General features: G+C 42.2%; 2 protein-coding genes and 1 non-coding gene across 5 annotated transcripts in view; 1 reads left to right on the top strand and 2 right to left on the bottom strand.

Annotated features, from left to right (window-relative positions):
* FBXL13 (F-box and leucine rich repeat protein 13) overlaps window positions 1-23327 on the bottom strand; it is a 260497-nt gene that overhangs the window by 98607 nt on the left and 138563 nt on the right. The window contains exon 11 of the mRNA XM_004702787.1: window positions 15735-15835. Within this exon, the coding sequence (XP_004702844.1) occupies window positions 15735-15835 (101 nt within the window). The remainder of the gene's footprint in view (window positions 1-15734; window positions 15836-23327) is intronic.
* The window catches only part of LRRC17 (leucine rich repeat containing 17), a 45834-nt gene that overhangs the window by 1313 nt on the left and 21194 nt on the right, over window positions 1-23327 (top strand). The window contains exon 1 of one of the 3 annotated variants that reach the window (XM_045289029.1): window positions 1674-1725. The exons of the other annotated variants lie outside the window; for them this stretch is intronic. The gene's annotated coding sequence lies outside the window, so the exon portion shown is untranslated. Of the gene's footprint in view, window positions 1-1673; window positions 1726-23327 lie in introns of those variants that run through there. 3 annotated transcript variants of the gene reach the window in all.
* On the bottom strand, window positions 18805-18935 carry LOC115869266. The gene has a single exon (XR_004046084.1). It is a non-coding gene; the product is annotated as a small nucleolar RNA SNORA24 (small nucleolar RNA).

Below are 23327 nucleotides of genomic sequence, written 5' to 3'. Positions count from 1 at the left end.
TGACCACAACGACCAAAATGAGAGCTTCCAGAGAAGAGGAGGGTAAGGAGGGCGAGCCTGGACGCCTGTGCAAGCGATTGCAGTTTGGACGCTCTCTGGGCAACGTGCCAAGCCCTCCTAAACCTGGCACTTCTTAAAAGTGCAAGAACTCCCACCACTGCCTGCTTTAGTAAGAGGAGTGAAGAACATGGCTCTTGGTTTATGGTCTGCAACAGTTTACAGCAATGAGAAAACAAATAGGATCAAAAGTAGGGCAAAAATGCCTATTGGTTTCAGAAAAGCTAAAAAGGGAATCAAGAAATTTGCCTTCACATTTGGGGGAGATGAGATGAGATATGCAAGCATTAATTATTGGTTGAAGTTACTCCTAAAATTCAAAAACCACATTGCTAGGCTATCATGATGCTCAATAGTGAACTACTTGATTAAAAATACACATTCTTCTCTGCTGGTGGCTGTGTTCAGGAGCATCAGCAGAGTAGCCCAGGAGCCTCCTGTCCTCCCCAGTGGCTGGGTGGCCTGGGGCCTTCAAAGAGACAGCCACAATCCCAAAGCCACGCCCCCTCTCCAGGGGTCCTTGAATGGAGCTGGGCTAAAGTTTGGAAAGGTCTTGGAAATGCTTTCTCTTCTTCTCCCCTGAGGGTGGGCACCCCTTGATGCAACCGAGGGAGGGAAGGGGGTCAGGGACTATTTTTAACAATCCTCAGCTCTGTGATTTAGAGAGAGCAAAGTAAGGCAGGCAGTACAATACAATGGAGAAGACTCAAGGTTTTGGATTCTGACCAAATGGGATTTGAATCCCAGCCCTGACTCTGACTACAACTTCCCAAACCTCTTAGATTGTTTCGCCATCTGGTGAGTGAGAGGATAATATTCACTTTTTGGCCTCGACTAGCTAGAAGGTCTCAGCTTTACTAGACCTCAGTTATCTCATCTGTAAAATAGGTAGATGTGAGCCTTCTCTACTCTTAGAAGTGAGACAATGAAATGAGAACACAGAAGTAATTGAGTTACTGTTGGGGCGGGTGTTTTTAAGGTTGAAGAAAAGGTGTTCATAGATAATCATATATTCATCTGCATCCAAACATGATCATAAAGTATCACTTTTACTTAGAGATAGACTTAGGAGTCCTGTTGGCCCTGTGGGTCCCATGTTGGGCTGCTAACCGCAAGGTCAGCGGTTGCTCCTCTGGAGAAAGACACTCTCTGAAACAGTCCCAGAAGCCCACAGGCCAGCTCTGGCCTGTCCTTGAGGGCCGCCGCGAGCCGGAATCCACTTGACGGCAGTGAGGGTTGTTTGTCTTTTTTATTTCTTTAGTGATATGTGTGTGTGTGTGTGTGTGTTTATCTATAATGGAGGAAAGAGCCCACCCAGACAGAAGAAGTCCTTGCCCACTGTCCTACCAGGTGCCCTGCAGATACACGATGACTCATGTGTATCTGATTAGAGGTGTGCCCCACAGGGTTTTTAACTATTTCATTGACGTATAATTCACACATCATACAATTCAATAGTTCAATCATATTAAGAAGAGTTGTACAATCATCACCACAATCATGTTTAGAGCATTTTCTTCTTTCTTGTACTCACTGTTATTGGCTCCCCATTTCTCCCCAACCTCCCCTGACATACCCCAAGTCACCATTAATCCAGTTGCTGTCTCTCTGGATGTACCTACCCTGGACTTCACAGACGAAGCCCGCCCTACCAAGGACAATAACAAGGTCAGAGAAAACCCTCAACTGAAAAGAAAGCAGGAAAGATTAAAGAGTAGAACAACTTGAAATGGGTTAAAAGGGAGATCAAATGATAAGGCATTAAACTTTAACCCCATATCTGCAAGGATGCACTTTCTCATGCACTCTGCATGGTGGCAAGGCTATGCGCATCCCTGCTCTGTGGTCAGAGGTGATTCACCCAAGGCTTAATCTACATATATTTCATGGGGGTGGTTTTGGTTATGAAAATTACCAGGGACTTGGCAGAGTTTTACTTATAGAGATGCTATAATTATTGCTACTACGATCCCTAAATAATAATATCAATTGTTTTGTGGAGTTTTTACTGTCTCCTGCCACTTAATGGAATGGATACTCATTTGGCAAAAGTGGAACATACAACATTATTCTAAGAGTTTGGCAGAATTCACGCTGCATCTATGACCTAGGCAAGTATATTGTGCAATTTTCTTAAATCCATATGCTCAGTTAACAAAGAGCAAAAATGGAAATTAAGCTAGGAGCGCTTCTCTTTTTGTGGACCCATTCACACCATAATTCTGTGAACCCATTCATACCATAATTTTTAATACATAAAATAAAATATTTGTGATTACCAAGGTACCCAATTCTATTAAAATCTATAATTATAAAAATACTTTTAAACCAAATTGTGGAATAGTAATGTGTGTGCTTCTTTGTTATCATTAAATAACAGAGAGGTCTAATAACTTCGGGGATTTTGAAGTAGTGTTGAGTGTGACTGGTTCATGAGAACCCTTGCAGCAACTCTAATGCGATGGGCGTCCTGGTGGGGAGTGGCTAACATGTCGGGCTGTTAACTCCAAAGCCAGTAGCTCAAACCCACCAGCCACATCTGGGGCGAAAGATGAGACTGTCTGCTCCCATGAAGATTGACAGTCTTGGGAACCCAAAGGATCATTTCTATTCTGTCTAGATGGTCCCTAGAAGTCAGAAACAACGCTATCTTATATGGTCCCCTAGAAGTCGAAATCAGTGGAAGTGGGTTTGGATTTTTTGTTTGCTTTTGGTATAATGTGATTTTTTTAAAGTGTGTTATAGTTAGGTGAAAATACCTCGAGACATTGCTGTCGGGTTGGTCCTGAATCATGGGGACCCTGTAGGACAGAGCAGAACTGCCCCCTCGGGTTTCCTGGGTTGTAATCTGTGTGAAGCTGACTGCCACATGTCTTTCCCTTGGAGTGGTTGGTGGGTTCAAACTGCCAACCTTCCGATCTTGAAAAGTCCCCCGTGACTATTAATATGACTCCAGTTTTACACATTTTAGTTAAGAGTTTGGTGAAAAGAAATGTTTGTTCTTCCTCATCAAAATTCAGGAACCCGCGAATCATATCCTTTCTCCCTGGGGAGATCAACTGGTCCCAGGTGAAGTCTCTGGGTTTAAGCAGCAGTTGTTCATTTGATTAGACGGCTTCTGGGCTGAAGGTCCTGGGTGAACCTCTTCAAAGTAGCGTCTTATGGAAACCATTGGCTTGAAAGCGAAGCATACCCATCTTACGTGGCCCGCAAATCCTTCTAGGGATTTAAAGTTCTAGAAACATGAAGCTGCTGTGGAGAGGAAAAGTATCGGCTGGCAGTGAACTCACACTCACTTGGCAAATATCAAGCCATGCTGTTGCTGTTTTATTCTGATTTTTGGCAAAGAAATGTGTTCCCTAAATGAGTAAGTTTCCTCGTTTTCCCAGGCTGGGGCCCATTTGCTAATTGTAAGTCTGCTTGCAGGTTCTGTTTATCTTTACTTAATTATTTGAGAGCTCAGCACTTCTTGTAGGGGGAAGAGAATCATCTCTTATCTTTGTGATGTATTTATTTCTCTGCTGCGACTATCTCGTCGTTTAGAATTTATCATTCTTAAAGAAACCACAGGCGTTTTCTTTTCTTCTTCCCTTTGGCCTTTCCCCCCTCCGTTAAAGAGCTGAGGCCTGCTGGATGAGCGCTCCAACACCTGCGAGAAGTACTACTGGAAAGAATGTAAAATCATATGTTTAAAGAAAATTTTATCTGGCGTTCTGCCCAGATGAGGCCTGCCCTGTAAAGAACGTTGCACATTGGTTCCTTTGAGCTGCGTGCTGGGCTCTCTGGTCTCACAGAAGCAGTTTCTAGTCATCGAATGACTACAGACTATCTACTATCTATGCGCAGAGATATGGCTGCATACTTTCTTTCTTTTTTTTTTTTTAATCATTTTATTAGGGGCTCATACAATTCTAATCACAATCTACACACACATCAATTGTGTAAAGCGCATTTGTACAGTCATTGCCCTCATCACTCTCAAAACATTTCCTCTCCACTCAAGCCCCCGGCACCAGGTCCTCATTTTTCCCCTCCCTCCCTGCTCCCCCCTCCCCCATGTGCCCTTGATAATTTATAAATTGTTTTTTTGTCATATCTTGCCATGTCCGACGTCTCCCTCCACCCACTCCTCGGTTGCCCGTCCCCCAGGGAGGAGGTCACATGTAGATCCTTGTAATCGGTTCCCTCTTTCCTATCCACTCTTCCTATACCTTCCCAGTATCACCACTCACACCACTGGTCCTGTAGGGATCATCCACCCTGGATTCCCTGTACAGTGAACCCTCGTTTATCGGTTAATCGGTTCTAGACCCTACCGTGATAAATGAAATTCCGCGAAGTAGGATTCCTTATTTGTAAATCAAATATTTTCATAGTTAGAGCATAGAGGACATGAAAAAACACCCTTTAGTCACCATTACACTCGTATTGCCCAATTTATTAAACGAAAAAGGAAAATGCAGTAAAAAATTTTGGACGTTACAATTATCATTTATTATTTATTATATTATGAAGTACAATGGATGGAGCGAACGGAAGACTCATTCAAGTCGAAATGGCGTGCAACCTCCACGATTTTCTTGCCATCTTTGATCATATCCAAAAGTTTTACCTTTTCCTGGATGGTGAGCATCTTCCTCTGGCGCTTATTTTTATTGTCAGAAGGCTTAGAAGAAGCAGCTCGTTTAGGAGCCATCATAGGGCTTAGATAAAATTTCTTAAAAATCGCAAACAATTACAGTACACTCTACAAAAGCAAAAATGCATCTGATACGTAGCTCCGATACATAGCGATGCAGACAGAAGCGTGTACAGTATGAGCCAATCAGTGGCAGTAATGACAGAGCATGCGCTGTTATGCAAAAACCGCGATAGAGTGAAGCCGCGGAAGTCGAAGCGCGAAGTGGCGAGGGTTCACTGTATTTCCAGTTCCTATCTGTACCAGTGTACATCCTCTGGTCTAGCCAGACTTGCAAGGTAGAATTCGTGTCATGATAGTGGGAGCGGGGAGAAAACATTTAGGATCTAGAGGAAAGTTGTATTTTTCATCGTTGCTACATTGCACCCTGACTGGCTCGTCTCCCCTACGAGACTGGCCGCATACTTTCAGGCTAGACTTCAAGGTTGTCCAGTAAATGCAACAGCTTACTCGGTCACATTCTGATAGGCACTGGTAAAGCTATATAACTAGACTGTCCCAGCCATTAAGAGGTTCCTAAACTAATTGAAGGGTCTATTTATCCACATGGGGAAAAAAGATTAAACTCCACTCCCTGCCCATTATGAGGCGTTGTTGAGTATTTGGACTCATGGTGAATCTGTGTGACAGAGCAGCGCTGCCCTATAGGATGCTCTAGGTGGTCGTCTGTATGGGGACATAGTCACCAAGTCCTTTTCCCACGGAGCTGCTGGGTGGGTTCAAATCATTCAGTTAGCAATCTGCATTAGCAGAGTTCCCCAATGAAGCATCTTAGACTCCTGGAGGAGCAGAGGTCACAGGAGCCTCACTCTTACTGAATGCCCAGAATGCCTGGCATGCAGTGTTTAAGCATGGTCAATAGGTGAATAAATGCTGTGACAAGAATTTAGGAGAAAGATAAATCATGGTGGACTACTGGGAGGTGGTGTGATTTGAGGTGTCCAGGCTGAGGCATAGCAGAGGGAAGGGGAGGGCAATCCAGGTGAAGAGAATGCAGGCCCAGCATTCAGATCACCAGAGTTAAGGACTTCTCTTGGGAAGCCTGGGCAGATACAATTGATCGTACTGGTCAGGGACAGTGGGAGGGGTCGAGATGTCCTTCACGGTAAGAATAAAGAGTGAAGGGAAGAATAAAGAGTGAAGGGAAGAAAGCTGGAGGCAGAGCCACAGGGAGAACCACTGCCCAGTGAGGTCCTGAGAGTGCCACCTAGCATGTGGCAGAGGGAATAAATAGAAAGTGTTTAATTCAGGAAATATTTAGAAGCAAAACATTTCCTGGAATGGGCATTCTATGGGCAGCCCTCTCTTTCAACTTTACAAAACTGAGTGAGTTTATGGGAGGTGAGGACAAATATTCAAATAAAAAACTGGCAAATCAATATTGCCAAGAAGGGCAAACAAATCACATTTTTCTTCTGGCACATGATCTCTCTGAAAAGAATGCCTAGCGGCAATGCCGAGAGCCTGAAAGAAGCAACAACCAGCATGTCTATGGTCGTTTCTAGTTCAAAAAACACTTTTGCAAACCCCAGCATGGTTTAAACAACGATAGGCAAGGCAAAAATAAAGAATCGTTGTGAAATCTATTGTTATTATAGAGAATAAAATCAGTGTACATTTTTCTTATGACCCCAGAAAATCAGTATCATGTACTATTTATTCTGAATAGTCATTAAATGGCAGAAACTAGGTGTTAGAATCCAAAAGAAATTTCTTACTTTGGGTCCTATATATATATTTTTTTTCTGCCCACCAAGAGCATAGTTTCACTATGAAGTAAGAACCCCTAAAAAGTTATGCATGGCTATGGCATTATATTAAATGTCCTAGGGGAATAGGTTATTTCAAAGCATGATTGGAAAAAATGCTAAGTAAATATACACAGATGACAGAGAGAGATAGACAGGCAGGTAGGCAGATAGAGATTCCCACATCATCCACTTGGCAAGTTCAGATTCTCACATATGGATTTTATACGATATCCCCTCGAAAGCTAGATCTATGTGTCCACACAAAAAGCCCATTGATGCAGTTGTTACACACGGAGCTGCTAGCCACATGGTTGGCGGTTCGAACCCACCAGCCATGGTGGCAGACATTATGCCAATTCAAAAGCTCTGCTCCCATCAATACATGAAGTCTAGGAAACCGAAATGTCGTGTATGCTGTGCTTGATGTCATCCCACAATGTATCTGCCCTTCAGCCATTAGTGTTCCTGCCTCACATCTGCTCTCGAGATTGTCTCTCAGTTCAGATGGGATAGCCTAAAGATTGTAGTTTGACTCTTGCGGACTTATTTTCATTTTCTTCTGGACTAGAGACCCCCTGAAAGGTGGAAATACTTCCAAGCATGGTGGAAGTGTTTACAGTACGGAAATTGGTAAACCCTACTAATGAGAGCTTCCTTCCCTCTGTCCCATCTCCCAAGCACCACAGTCCCTGGGACAGATGTAGGTGATCCACTATGCTGTGGAAGTGCATGTAGGGATAACAATTATGTGAAAGAGGATGATAGGTCTGAATGGAAAAGGATAACAATTTTTATCTGAAAATAAAAGAGAATTCTCAAGATAAAACCTGAATAGATTCAACAGAAGCATTAAATAGGAAAAAGTTCCTTTAAGGGAGAACCAGAGGGAGATTTTAAATGTATTAGACATCTTGTTTAACACAGGGGAATCCAAGTTATTCTTTCATTTTTAAACAGCCAACAGAATTCATAATAAACTGCACATAGCAGAAAGCAGAAACAATGTGTAGAACAATAACATGAAAATCACAAACATTCTATATCCTAGTTTGGTGAACGTGTCTGGGGTCTTCAAATCTTGCAAACTGCTGTCTAAGATAAAACTACTGGTCTCAGTGATGAGAGTGGTGAAACTGGGAGGGCGGTGGGAAGGTTGGGGTAGAAAGGGGGAACAGATTACAAGGATCTACATATAACCTCCTCCCTGGGGGATGGACAACAGAAAAGTGGGTGAAGGGAGATGTCGGACAGTGTAAGATATGACAAAATAATAATTTATAAATTATCAAGGGTTCATGAGGGAGGGGGAAAATGAGGAGCTGATATTAAGGGCTCAAGTAGAAAGCAACTGTTTTGAGAATGATGATGGCAACAGATGTTCAAATGTGCTTGACACAATGGATGGATGTATGGGTTGTGATAATAGTTGTACAAGCCCCCAATAAAATGATTAAAAAAAAACTACTGGTCTCTACACATCGGATTAAAAGTGAATGAAGGAAACCACAAACTCTGACATGCAACTAGTCTACAGGATTAGTAGTCTATAAAAGCCACCACCTCGTCTACCCTGAGATCTTTCTACAGAGTGCCAGGCTACCACTACCATCTATTCTGATCAGGAGCATGATAGATGGCTCCTGAGACAAGGGAAGTAAAATGTGGAACAGAACTCAAATTCTTAAACAGTACAGACTTCCTGGACCAGCTGAGACTGGAAGACTCCCAGACACTATCACCTGGAGATACTCATAAAACTTTGAGCCAAAACTATCCCATGAGGTCATCTTTTAGCTAAATAGCAGATTGACCCAGAAAATAAACAAAATCGCCCTTAAGTACTGTGTTTCTTTAAAAGCCATTCATATGAGAAGACCAAACAGTCAACACTTACTCTAAGTGGAAACAAGAAAGTAAGAGGGAAGGGAAACTAGATGACTGGAAATGGAACAACCAGACAAGAAATAATGAGAGTGTTGACACATTCTGAAAAATATAACTAATATCACTGAGCATAATGTGTAGAGATTGTACAATGGTAACCTGGATACCATGTTTTGGGTAAACGTTTATCTGAAACAATAAAATACAATTTTTAAAAATCATAAGCATATAGCAAAAGATATAAAATAAGACTATGTATTCAACTTTCACAGGAAATATTTATTTTAAAACTGCCCTCTTAAAAAGAAAACAGTAAAAGTGTATTTAATAATTATGTTGGCTGCCAAGAAGTCCCCAAGGAATCCTGATTATAGACTTGATGTGGAGGACAGCACTTGGCACCCCATTGGAACTGGTTAGAGGTTACTCACAAGGGGGCCACACTGAAAGTCTAAACATGTAAGGGGGGCCTCCATCCGTGGCTGCAGGATTAGCAATGGGAACTTTTAGGAGGCACACCTTCCGGACACGAATGCCGAAGACTAAAAGGGTCTGTGTGTTGCTAGGTAAGCGGGACCCGGGATATGCAGTCCTGAAAGAAATGGGGACTGCACTGATGGTGTATTATGACATATCCTTCTCTTGATTTAACAGAGAGCTAGCCATCTGCTTTGTGTCAGGATCCCTGTAAGACTTGTGAGTACTCGGATGTTCTTTTTTTTCTTTGTGTGTGTGTGTGTGTGTGTGTGTGTTTCTGTATACAAGGTAGGCAGGATAGGAATTCCTGAGGAGACAGTGACTGGATCAATGTTATAATCTAGAATGAAACATACTATGTATCAAACTTTATATATAAAACCGTAGTATCAAAGTAAGCCAAGAAAAGTTTCATTACAGCAAGAAATAAATACACAACTATCATAAAATGACAGCAAGAATTTATACATGTATGCACTCATAAACACATAGAAATTTTGTTCTCTAGAAGACAGTCTCTTTGTTTTAAAAAATTTATAGACCATTTACTAAAGCTAATTATAAGCTAGTCCACAGAGAATTTTCAATAAATTACAAAAAGTAGAAATAATTCAGCCCACATTTCTTGACCACAATGCATAAGACTAGAAATTAAAAACAGAAGCTCAATCAAAGAAACTTCAACCACTTGGAATCAAAACCTCTCTTCTAAACAAATACTGGGTCAAAGAGGAAATCAAATCAAATATAGAGTAGTTTAGGAAATGAGAACAGTACCTTCAACTCTTACAAAATTTCCCCTCACTCTTACTTACTAGTAACTTCAAAGCCCTGAATGTTCTCTTTTAATCATAAAAGGAAAGAAATCAATCAAGCCATTCAAATGAAGTTGAAAAGACAATCTCTAATCCAAGTCTAAAATCGACAACTTTAAAAATTTGAGAAAATATAACCAGAAACAATATTATTGATCAGGACAACAAACAAACAACTAAAAATAACTTTTACAAAAACTGTTTGTAAGAATAAAATAGCATTTTATTAAGAGATACAAGTACATATGGAGGAAAAATTTAGAGGTATTCTATGTTTCCGTTAGGGAGACTCTATATTATAAAAATATACTTTCTCATTTATATTTATATTCAATTATTTTGTACTCATGCATAAATGTGTCACAACTGGCTCTCCAAAAAGGTGTGTTTTTTAATTATTACAAGTTTTGCACCTTACTGGGCATATGTGCATTGAGCTGCTAGCCACCAGTCAGCAGTTTGAACAAAGCAGCCACTCCTCAGGGGAGAGAGGAGGGCTCTGCTCCGAGAAGATTGTCAGCCGCAGCTGTGAAGGGTCAGTACGAGTCAGAATCGACACATTCTTCTTGGTTTGGGTCTGAATACAGTTGGTCTGCTGTATTGTGGTGGCTTGCATGCTGCTGTGATGTTGGAAGCTGTGTCACTGGTATTCCAAAGAGGAGCAGGGTCACTCGTGTTGAGAGCAAGTTTCAGCGGAGTTTTCGAGCTCAGAGCAGACTGTGCAGAAGGGTTGTGCGGACCACTTCGGCGGGATTAGGCACGACAAGCCTTAGGCCGAGCAGTGAAGCATTGTCTGCGAGGGTGCCAGAAGATGAGGCTCTCTGGTTGGAAGATGTTCCAAATATGATTAGGAAACAGCTGTCTCCTCCAAGTAGAGCTGACCTGAATGGCATGGACGGAACCATGCTTCCAGGGCCTTCAGTTGCTGATGAGGCAAGAAGCACAGTGAGAAGAAACATCTGTGACTCTTCATTAATAATAGGACGCAGAATGAATTTTCCTAGATCTAGAAAAAGTGGAAGTATTAAACATTGAAGTTGAATGCTTAAAGATCAACAAACCGGGCATCGGTGAGTTGAATTGGACTGGTGTGGCCGTTTTTAATCAGACAAACCTTTGGAACGACTAGGAGCGACAAATTCAAGAGGATGGAGTCACATTCACAACTCAAATGGACATTTCCAGATCTACCTTGAAGTACAATCCTACCTGTGATAGCATAATACCAGTAAATACAACTATTATTCAACCATTATAGGCAGGGGTGAAGAAATCAAAGCATTCTACCAGCCTGTTCAGTCTGAAATTGCTCAAGCATTCAATCAAACTGCACTGACAACTACTGATGAATGGAATGTGTACATTGGAATCAATGAGGAAGGAGCAATAGTTGGAAACGATGGCGTTGATGATGAAATGATGCCTGAATGCTCCTTAGAAGTGAGGAGAGAAAGACTCTTCCCACGTACTTTGGACATGTCACTGAGAGAGACCGGTCCCTGAAAAAGGCTATCGTGCTTGATAAATTAGAGGGTCAGCCAGAAAGAGGCGTGCCCTGAAGGAGATGGATGGACACAGTGGCTACAATATGGTTTCAAACACCCTGGCAGTTGTGTGGGTGACCCAGGGCCTGCAGGGTCTCCTTCTGTTGTGCACAGGGCTGCTGCAAGTTGGAGCCAATGCTGTGGCACCGGAGAGCAAGAGCAGCATCTTAAGGGAGTAAGCGTAGCACATTGTGCACAGAGACTCATAAAATATGCAATACTCTTTCATGTAAATTCCAGAGAGTCCATTGATTCTCACAAAATGCTTTCATCAATTTTTGCCAAAACTCATACCTGTAGATAACCTAAGGCTGAAATTGAGGAATGAGTGTAGTTTCAAAATGTGCTCATTTACATTAACTAGACAAAAGTGAAACAACAAACTCGTCTCCTTTGCTGAATCTAATGGTATTTTGTAAGTATTAAAAGGATACTCAGTTTTTATCCTATTTACAGTGTAGTGACTTGTAGATATGTTGTTGTTGGTTGAGTCAGTTCTGACCCATAGTGACCCGGAGCCAATGTATAACAGCATAGAACACTACTTAGTCCTGCACCGTCCTCACCCTTGTTCTTATTTGGTGTCCACTGTTGCAGCTGCTGTGGCAATCCATTGTGTTGAGGGCCTTCCTCTTCTTCACTGCTGCCCCTCTCCTTGACCAAGCATGGTGTCCTTCTCCAGGGACTGGTCTCTCTTGATAACATGTCCAAAGTGCATGAGACTAAGTCTAGCCATCCTTGCCTCTAAGGAGCATTCTGGCTGCACTTCGTCTAAGACAGGATTGCTGTTTTTTTTGACAGTCCATGGTATTTTCAATGTTCTTTGTTAGCACCATAATTCAAATGCCTTGATTCTTATTCGGTCTGCCTTATTCGATGTCCAACTTTCACATGCATATGAGGTAAGGCCATGGCTGAGATCAGGTACACCTTAGTTCTCAAAGTAACAACCTTACTTTTCAACACTTTGAAGAGGTCTTGTGCAGTAGATTTACCAATGAAATGTGTCCTTTGATCTGCTACACAGGACCTGATTGCTGCTTCTGTGAGCATTGATTGGAGACCTAAGCAAGACTTATTCCTTGACAACTTCAATCTTTTCTCCATTTATCATGATGTTAAATATTAGTCCAAATGCGAGGATTTGGGTTTTCTTTACATAGAGTTGCTTGATCATTAGCAAGTGCTTCAATCCTCCTCACTTTCAGCAAGGACGATCATGTCATCTGCATGTTGCTAATAACCCACAGGGTTAATAAGCCTTCCTATCATCCCAATGCAGCACTCGTCTTCCTATAATCCCGTTTCTCTAATGATCTGCTCAGAATCTAGATTGAATAAGTATGGTGAGCAGCTACAACCTGACACACCCCTTTCTTGATTGTAAACCCTGCAGTGTCCCCTTGTTCTGTTTGATCCATGGCCAAGTTTCACATGAGTGAAATGAAGTATTCTTGAACTGAAAAGGGAGACCATGCTCCACATATCTTAAACTAAAAGATCTACAAAAAAAAAATCCAAGCCTCACGTTGCATCTTGAAAGACTTTACGGTCAAAATATTGAACGATGCAGGAAGCATCAAAAGAAGATCAAATAAATGCAAAATCACTGTCCAAAAGGGACCAGTTGACATTCAGCCATTTCCAGAGATACCAGATGAGCAAGAACTAAGGATACTGAAGGAAAAAGTTCAAGCTGTACTGACAGCATTCGCCCAAAACAAAACTCCAGGAATTGAAGGAATATCAATTGAAACGTTTGTTTCAACAAGTTAATGGAGCACTGAGAGCACTCACTGGCCTCTGCCAGGAAATTTGGAAGAAAGTTACTTGGCCATGGGACTGGGATGTACCCATTCCAGAGAAAGGCGACCCAACGGAATGCTCGGATTACAGAATAATAAATATCATTCATATCACATGCAAGTAAAATGCTGCTAACGATCACCCAACAACAATTGCAGCAAAACTCTGACAGAGAGCCGCCAGAAATTCAGGCAGAATTCAGAATAGGGTGTGGACCAAGTGATATCATTGCTGACTTTTAAATTTAACTTGCGTTATGAATTCCTTTTCTTCGTCGCTCTCTCAATTCTAAGAAATCAACAGACGGAGCCCTGATTTGCAGTTGCTTCTTATTTCAGGATATAAATTCTTGCTGTACTGGTTCATTCCAAGCTACCAAAGAGAAGTCGGTCAGTTGCTAGGGTCCTGGAAAGAGATTCATGGCTCTCTTTCATCAGTATTTTCAAAACGGAGATGCAATAGACAATAAGTCATTCCAAGCACACAGAAAATAGCAAGGGATAGAAAACATTAGGAACTTGGTAGTTTTGAGCATTTAGTGCCCATACAAGAATTTTAGGTCTATAAGGAGGTATCACACATCCCTTGAGAAAAGAAATAATCAGCAATGCTGGAATAATTGGTTAGTTACTCAGTCCACATTTCTGATGACAAACCAGACAAGAAAAAATTAATATAAGCAAAACAGAAACAAATAAGTAAATGTATATCCATGACTAGAAGGAGGAAGACTTTCTGCGTTGTCCCAAGTACCAGAGGCAATTTCAAAGGAAAGGCGTGACAGAGCTGACTCAATCAAACGGGAAAGTCAGTGAGCTGGATAAGCTGGCATCCTTGTAGGGTCTCAAGTAAGATAAAATAATCAAATAAAAAGGCATGTTCCAGGAAAGCATTCATCCTTTCACAAAGGTTTGAGAAATATTTTCCCAAGGTCAAATTTTAATGTTCCACAATATGACAAAACACTTTTCCTCACTAGTCTGTCCTTAGTGAAAACAGAGAATAAATAAATGGAGAAGTGCTGTGATCCATTTGAATATAGCGGCAGCTCTAGGGGCTGTCTCATATCCAGGATTCTACTCCAAGAAAACTGATAGGAAGCAGTATTTTTGTTGGATCAGTTAGTCTCGAACCAGAAAACAACTAATATCAGATTCCCTATAGGTGGCGGAAGCACCAACAGGTAAATGGGGCCCAACAACTAGAAACCTGGGGTGGGGTGGGGGGTGCAGCACACAAAGTGTAGGCAGCTCTTCTGTTGCAACAAGGTCCCAGACTGGGTGACAGACTCTAATGTCTAGGAAGCGTGATCAGAAAGAAGCAAGCAAGGCCCAGCTCCACTCCAGTGACCGGGCACATTGCTACCAGAGTGACACGACTTGTAGGCTAAGGAAGAAGCCCAGTTATTCAAACTTGGTCCATCAAGCAGGAAGAAGGAGGCACTAGCCGGGACTTGGGGTCAGGAGTCCTGTTAGCGGTTTCCTAGTAGGGAGATGCCAGGGAAGGGGACACGGCCTTTGGGGAGTTCTAGAGCAAACCTGAAACCTTCCTCAGTGGGTCAACCAGTTTCCACTGAAATATTAGTGGTGGTTCTAATTTAATAGTCTTTTGTTGTTGTTCTCGTTCTTTAAACTATTTTAAAATCATTTTATTGGGGGGGCTCAAACAACTCTTATCACAATCCATGCATCCATGCATTGTGTCAAGAACATTTGTACACTTGTTGCCATCATCATTTTGAAAACATTTTCTTTCTACTTGAGCCCTTAGTATCAGCTCCTCATTTTCCCCCTCCCTTTCCACTTCCCCCTCCCTCAAGAACCCTTAATAATTTTTTTTTCCCATGTCTTAAACTGACCGATGTCTCCCTTCACCCACTTTTTTGTTGTCCATCCCCCAGGGAGGGGGCTATATGTAGATCATTGTGATTGGTTTTCCCTTTCTCCCCCACCTTCCCTTTCCTCTCCTGGTATCGCCACTCTCACCACTGGTCCTGAAGGGATCATCCATCCTGGATTCCCTGTGTTTCCAGTTCCTATCTGTACCAGTGTACATACTCTGGTCTAGCCGGATTTGTAAGGCAGAATTGGGATCATGATAGTGGGGGACATGAAGCATTAATGAACTAGAGGAAAGTTGCATGTTTCATCGGTGCTATACTGCACTCTGACTGGCTTGTCTACTCTCCTCAACCCTTCTGTAAGGGGGTGTCCAGTTACCTACAGATAGGCTTTGGGTCTCTATTCCACACTCTCCCTCATTCACAACGATATGATTTTTTCGGTCTTTTATGCCTGATACCTGATCCTATTGACCTTCATGATCACACAGGCTGCTGTGCTTCTTCCATGTGGGCTTTGTTGCTTCTGAGCTAGTGGCTGCTTGTTTATCTTCAAGCCTTTAAGACCCCAGACAATATATCTTTTGATAGCTGGGCACCACATTTGCTTATGCACCCACTTCGTAGTAATTTTAGTAGTTTTATGGGGAAAAGGCATCCCAATCTACTGCTGTGAAAACTAGAGGCAAGAAAACCCTAAGGAGCAGTTTTACTTTGTAACACAAGGAGCCACCAGAAGTCAGGATCAACTCAATGAAACAGATCGGTAAAGTCTTGTCTATCAGTTTGATTTTTTAAAGAGTGAGCCAGAGCCTAGAGGCACAAAATAATCTCAGCGTAATTCAAGTAAGCCAGTATTACCTTGGCAGGAGTCGCATGGTCCTGTTGGTGATGCCTGTGTTAGAGAGATTGAGATACAGGATGCCAGGGCAGCCCTCTGAGATGTGCTTCATGGATTCATCCTACATAAAAAATAAGGTGAAGAATATTACCGAAGTCTAATGGACTTTGTATCATTTCATCAACACCTCTCTTCTGCCTGCCCCCCTACACCTTGTGCAAACATATATGTAAGGGTTGCTCTCTCTTCATAGTCTCGTCATTTATATACATATATAACAATTCTATTGTAAATTAGGTGGGGTTTACATTTCTGATTATCTACTTTGTACTCAATCGTTTAAACTACTCATCAATCACCCCAATGGTTTACTCTTCACCCGCTCCTTGATTTTGATTTTTTTTTCTTTCTCTTGTGAGCTACTACCTTCCTGTTCACCCCAGTCCATAGTCTAGTGCACTGCCATCTTCCTTCCTTTACCCTCTTCCCCTCGGAAGCCTTCAAAGTCTGTTCCGTTTGGTGTGAAAGGCTTTATCTTGCTTTCCCCCTTCGTTACAGTGGTCTCATATAATACTTGTCCTTTTGTGATTGTCTGATTTCACTCAGCATAATGTCACTCTAGGTCCACCCGTGCCATGAGGTGCTTAATAGTTTCATCATTTTGTTAGCAATGCAGTGTTCCATTGTGTGTGTACCAGATCTTCTTTATCCATCCTTCAACTGATAGGCATTCAGGTTGTTTCCATCTTCTTGCTATTGTGAGCAGTGCTGCAATGAATATGGGGCTTTAAGGTCTTGTATTTAATTGTAAATCAAATCAGATAAAGGCCACCGTTTTTGCTTGAAATGTCAATTACCCCCTTTCTCTTTCTGTGTAAACAAATTGTCCTCGGTCCATCACTGTTAAACTTTGTTACACTTTGAACCTTTGCGAGATCAACTCTTTAACAGGAACTTTGGGCTCGAGTGTCAAAATGACACCCACAAATGCATGAAAGAGATTTAAACTGATCCATTTTTAAAGTTACTAAAATCATCCCAAAGGACAGAAACAATTGGGCTTCCTAAAAAATTCATCACAAATACTCCTACAGAGACATAGAGCTGACCCCTGAACAGCACAAGTTTGTGTGACGCAGGTCGCTGATAGGCAGATTCTTTGTTAAATGCCACGTGAGCTCCTCATCATGAGCAGTTTATCTCAACAGTGCATTTCTTGTCACAGCAAAAAGTGCTATCTTCCTGTTCTTGGGAAGTTTCCATGCTGCGTCATGAAATGCTGTCAACCTGGAATAACACCACGAGACTTACAGGACGTGCAACCAGTGACGCTGGAAGAGCTCCCAAGAAGCAAAGTCATGGCATGACAAAACAAACAAACTAACTAACAAAAACGTGGAATTGCTTGCTATGCATTGTAGATGGGGTCTGCAGAGGTTCTTGCCCACCATTTCAAGAGCAATGAATTCAGGCGAAGACCATTGTAAACAAAGAAAAAGGAATGTGCGAGGCCCTTGTCATAGCTGTCAGCCAGATGTGAAAAATCTTGGATATTTTTTTTCCAAAATACACTTTAGCTCATATTGAAATGTAGCTTTTGTGTGGATGTGGTATTATAATATGAGGGGGCTTCAAAAAGTTTGTGGAGAAATGGAATTGAAAGATGATGAAATTCTTCCCTGAACTTTTTGAAGTGCCCTTACACATGGAACATACAATCTACTATGCAAATGCATGTTCATTGAGGCATTATCCGCAGTAGCAAAAAGATGGAGATATCCTCACTGCCCATCATTGGAAGAATGAATAAATACACTGTGGGGTACCCATACAGGGGATGTATTATGGCACATTAAATAATGATGAATCTATGAAAAACCTCATACTGTGGATGAAGGTGAAGGAAGCTATGCTGGGTGAAATTAGTCAATAACAAAAGGACAAGTATTGCAGGAGACCATTAGTATAAAATGTGAGAAAAAATTCATACAGAAAGAAACGTTCTTTGATGCTTACCAGAGGTGAAGGGTTAGGGAGGGAAGAGAAGACATGGGCTAGAGAGTAGAAGCAAGTTCACTTGGGTGAAGGGGGAGGCAATATACAATCAGGGGCACATTGGCAAAAAAAAACAAAAACTGATGGAGGCTGGGTGAGACTTTAGGAGGTCTGCAAGAGTGAAGGCAGCAGAGGCAAGCACTGTTATAGACACAGGTCTGCAGCATGCTGATCTAGGAGTAGATACTTCGATAGACACCCAGCCAGACAGGCGTGGGAGAGAGAGTGGCAGTATACCCATGAAGATATAGAGACTTCACAGAAGAGATGCATCTTTTGTTGCAAAAAAATCCATGAATGTGGTGGAGCGTATCTCGGGCCAAGTTATGAAAATGTCTTAGACATAGCTAATATTTTGAGGAATGAGTCACTGGGTCTGGAGGGACAGGACTCTAGGCTCAGAGAATGCCAAGGTCTGCTGGCATACTATAATTTATAAAGACAACGTTCTACCATTTTACGGTGGTGAGTAGTGGCTGGTGTCTTAAGAGCTTGTGAGCAGCTTTCAAAGGTGCAATTCTGGGCCTCTGCCCACTCAGAGGAAAGAAGAGGAAAGAAAGGCAAAGGCATATGGAAACAGTGCAGTGGACTGTGGACCATGCACACACCAGTAAGGCTTCCAGACAATTAGTAGTTAAATTTTAGAGGAATCAAAAGTTATATTTGGATTTTCAACAGTGCCTCTAACTCCTACATCATTCGAGGGTTACCTATATATATATGTGAGTATTTATATGTATGCCTGTATATACAGTATATGTGTATGTGTGTGTGCATTTATGTCCTCGTATGTATACACACACATTCATATATGTCAAGTTTGCTGATCAAGTATCACAGAGGTTGTGCACATGTTGAAAGACTCAGGGAAATGAAAATAAGAAGAGGCACGGAGAGGAAGTTGGTCGATGTGCCTTTAGGTTACTGTACAGAAATATAAACCAGGGCTTCAAACCTGCTCTGCCCAGTTCAGTGCTGGCCAACCAAGCGAAACCAGAACTGACCAAAAAAATTTTTTTAATTTTTTTTTTTTAAGAATGTTACTTGTGCCAGTCAGAATCTGATACCAATTAAATGGTTACAGCTTTGCCAATAAACAAGCATATACTCTTCCATGGCTAGGAAGGGAGACTGCCACAGCCGACAGGTCCCAAAGATACATGGACCTGACCAAAATTTATAAAATGCCAATGTACCAGAATAACGGGAATGGGAAAAAATATGGGTTGATGCCTTGCAAAAAGCTTAATCTCCATCTTAGAAAATAAAGACTGAAAAGCAATTTAACTATGGAAGTTTGTGATATGTGAATATCAAGAAAACTACTAAAAATTTTTAAAAAAAGAAAGAAAAGAAATCAAACTTGACCGATGATAACCGTGGGCAAAAGAGAAAGAATTGTTGCTTAGGGGACACTGAGTTTACATTAATGGTGGTGGAATAATTTGAAAAAGGCTATCAATAATGGTTGTACAACATGAAGAGTCTAATCAATGGCCCTGAATGATACATACAGAAGTTGTGGAGTTGTAGAATGTCTTGTTGTGCATATATTTGCCACAATTAGAAAAAAAATAATAACTACCTGAATAACAATGAGTACAAGGAAGACTAAAATGTTCTAGAATTGAATGTGGTGCTAATTGTACAATTATTCTCTATATTACTGAATGATTGAATTGTATGGCATGTAGTTAAAGTGCTAATAATACTGCTGAAAAAAGAAGGACTGCATTCACAAGGCCTACCAACCACCTCTCTCCACAGGCAGGGTCCATTGCCTGTGGACCTAAAGACGGTGGCAGACCAAGTGGCTTTCATTGCGTGTTGCTCTCCACAGTCCTGATGTAATCCACGCTCCCAAATCAGGCTTCTGTCAGGAGCCTCCTGGAAGTTCTTATGTGTGTGTGCGGATCAGAGCAATCATCCGGGGCATCTTCCTGTGTGGAAGATCCTGGACCCTCAGAGGAGATTAGGTTACTCACGTTCTCAGTCGTTAAAAGAATTAAAACTCAATCCCCAAATGTTTGGCCCCATGAATGCACAATTAAGTCTTTTGATGTTGTAGCATGGTCTATTAATTTGTCCACAACGCGCTTGAATTGCTCCGAATAGAATACATTTCATAAGTTAGGTTTCTTAGAAACGAAGGCTTTTAAAGTGAATGTTATCCAACTACTGAAATGTAAGTCTGTCCCCCAGTCTCCGTCTCAGGCAGAAAAAACAACAATAAAATGTAGCTGGATAAAATTATCAGCCTTTATATTATTAGACTCTGGAGCTGGAAAAGACTTTGATGTTCCCAAACACAAGGCAGGTGGCATTGCTTTGCATTTCCTCTTAGAACGCCAGCGTTAAAGACGATCCTCTTCTCCCAAGTCGCGAACTGAAGCTCCCTGAGGGCAGGAACTAAAAATGCAATCATTTTAAATTCCCTACCACCCGAATACAACCTATCTCTAGCAGAGTAGGTGCTAACAACAACAATAAGTGCACAGACACAGTGACTACATCTGGCCGGCCAGCTCGGTCTCCACAGGCAGACAACGTGGCAGCAGAGATTCTAAATGTCTCTTAGGAAGAAGCCTGTCTCGCTTTCCCGAAGAAGACAGCGGAGGACAGTCAGAGTACGCCGAGCCTTTACTATCTGGTATTAAGCGCTGGGTTGCGAACCACAGGGCTGGCTGTTGAAACGCATGAGCTGAGAGGAAAAGATGAACCCAGCGGGTCCCATAAAGTTTCACAGTGCCAGCAGCCCTGTGGGACAGTTCGATTCTGTCCTGTAGTCACGAATGAGTCCGAATCGAGTCGACAGCAGTGGGTTCGGGGTTGGTTTGCCTCTGAAGTGATCTTTTGCATGTTGTGCTCCCATTCTGAGAGCACGTTTAAAGGTAAAGAATCGGGCTTTTTCTATATGACACACAGAGACACTTAGTTTCCATCATCGTCTAGAGCAGTCCCTGGGGGGCGGGGGTCAAACAGTGAATTTAAATGCTTAGTTTGTGTCTTGGAATAGTCTGAGGGCTCTAAAAATTTTACTTCTACCCTCTATTTATTTATATCATGTGTTCCATCTCTTGAAATTTCCTGGGAAAATTGAGAAAGAAGGTTTTCAAAGAGCTCTCAGTCTAGAAGGGTTTATACACACACACACACACACACACACACACACATATGAATAAAAAGTATAAATGCTGAAGACCACAGATGTAGATCAGGAAAGGGAAAAATGTTAATGGAATTTCATGGGGCTGAAGGATTGGGGGCTGTGTGTGTGGTGAGAGAGAGGGGGCAGTGACCAGGACCACTGGCTATAGGCACAGAGCTTCTTTTGGAGGTGGTGAAAATATTCGTAAATTGTTTGTGATGATGGTGGCACAACCCTGAGTCTACTAAAAATGTTGGGTTGTATACTTTCAATGAGTGAATTGTATGGTATGGATAGCATGCCGCAGTGTTTTTATGTGTGTGCTGGAGTCGATTACAACTCCTGGCGACTCCACAGGAGTGAGTCCTGTTGCCTGATAAGCCCTCGGTTGTGTGGAATCCTCACAAGACAGATCGCCAGGCCTTCTCTCGTGTGCAGCAGCTGGCAGCTTCAAACCACCAGGTACCAGCTGAGCTCTGGACCCGTGTGTCACTTGTGTCAAGAGAATTAACCAGGTGGAGATGAGGGATGGGAGAGGCAGAGAAGGGTGGTTATTCTAGGAATTCAGAAAAACAAATTCAAGAACACAGCTAAGCAGCATGACCTGTTTGGGGGGGCTTAAGTGGCTCAGTGTTTAAATTGAATGGAAATTTGAAATAAATGACTATGAAGCTGAGGCTAAAACATAGTCACCGCAAGGAACTACTCACGAAGTGCTCTGTGCTTTACCGTCACCTTGGAGTGGTTGGTTAAGGAGGAGCATGACAGAGTCAGGCTCACCGTTCCCTTCCTTCCCATCTCCTCAGAGACTTGCTCCATCACTTATCACCTCATCCAAGTGTGTCTTTTTTTAAAAAAAGGTTTTTTAAAAGCCATTCAATGGATTCTGATTCATAGTGATGCTAAAGGACAGAGTAGAACTGCCCCCATTGGGTTGTCAAGGTTGTAAATCTTCATGGAAGTAGACTATGCATCTTTCTCCCGTGGAGCAGCTAGTGAGTGCCAACTGCCCAAAGCTTAGTCAACTTGACCACCAGGACTCCCACGGTATCTCCATCAGCCCCCACATCGAGTCCTACTTTCCCTACCCTTATATTCCTCCTATCTCTTTCTTAGCCACATTTCTGGAAAGATCTTTTTCATGCTCATTGTCAAACTTTCTCACTGCTCCTCTGCTCAACTCCCTACAATGATGAGAGTTCTGCCTCCAAATCCCACTGAAACATTTCTGGCAAACATCCTCTCTCAGCTTCTTATTCTCAAATCCAAAAGGCGCCATTCAGCTCCTCTCTTACCTCTTCGCCTTCAGTTCTTTCTAAAACTCGCTTCCTTGCCTTCTGTGGTACTCCTCAGTTCTCAACCTACTCTCTGACTCTCCCTTTCTAAGAGCGTTGGCTATGGCTCCTTCTTCTGCTTGCTCCTACACTCAGTGGCTTCCTAGATTCCATCCCGAATTCTCTTCTCTTCTCACACTTTCGCTCTTGGTTGATTTTAAGTACTTGTAATATCAATTTATGAGTTAAACATAAAAATGGACCCAAATGGGACCTCATGCTCAGGTCATTGTTGCTCCTTCCCTAGGAGGCCTCTTCCTTTCGTTTCATTCATTAAGCAACATTATGAAGCATGTGCTATGTACCAACCCTGTATGAACGATATAACTACCAGAAAGAATCAGACACGACTGCACAACCGCTGCCTTTTGAGTCCCTTAGATAAGGGGACTGGGGTGGGGACGTACAGAAAGAAGGTAGAAATTCTGTGGTTTGGGCTACTCATTATGGGAACCCACAGGAGCAGTGATGAATCTTGCTTTGGAAGTCAGTGCATCTTCATAAAGGAGGTGATGCCTATAGCAAGCCTTACAGCATTACAAGAAGTTATTCTTTTGAGGAAGAAGGAAAAAATGGATTCTCAGAAAAGAGCCCACAACAAGAAAGGGCAAAACCACAAGGAGCAGCTTGGTGGAGGCATCTCATAAAGTGCTGTAGCCTGTGGTTTCCAAAACATAACATGTAACCAGGAACCAGAGTGAAAGGAGGGTAGATAGGGCAGCAGGGGCAAGACCACAGAGGGTCTTCCAAGGCATAAAATGCTACAGGGCTTTGACTTTATCCAAAGTCTCAGAAACACTACAGAGGGTCCGTGTGCTTCGGAACTGACTTGATGGCAGCTGGGTTGGTTTGGTTTGGTGTTTTGGCTTATAGATGATGAGAGCGAACATAGATGGTGGGAGGTGGGAGTGAAAGCATCAGATCTGTCTTCTAGAGAATATTATGTGCTCACAGGTGAAAGACAGATTGGAGGTGGAAGGAAAGACTGGAGCCAGGGAACAGGACGGAAGTGGCTTGGGTTAAACATTCCCTTCCATTTTCTTTGGGCAGGATAGCCACAAAGACCACTGCAATGA

Source organism: Echinops telfairi, unplaced genomic scaffold (genome assembly GCF_000313985.2).
Source record: "Echinops telfairi isolate 266 unplaced genomic scaffold, ASM31398v2 ScPeMD7_23;HRSCAF=83, whole genome shotgun sequence".
In the NCBI taxonomy this organism is placed as follows: domain Eukaryota; kingdom Metazoa; phylum Chordata; class Mammalia; order Afrosoricida; family Tenrecidae; genus Echinops; species Echinops telfairi.
Note: the sequence above shows the minus strand (reverse complement) of the source record. Positions and strands in the feature narration are given on the sequence as shown.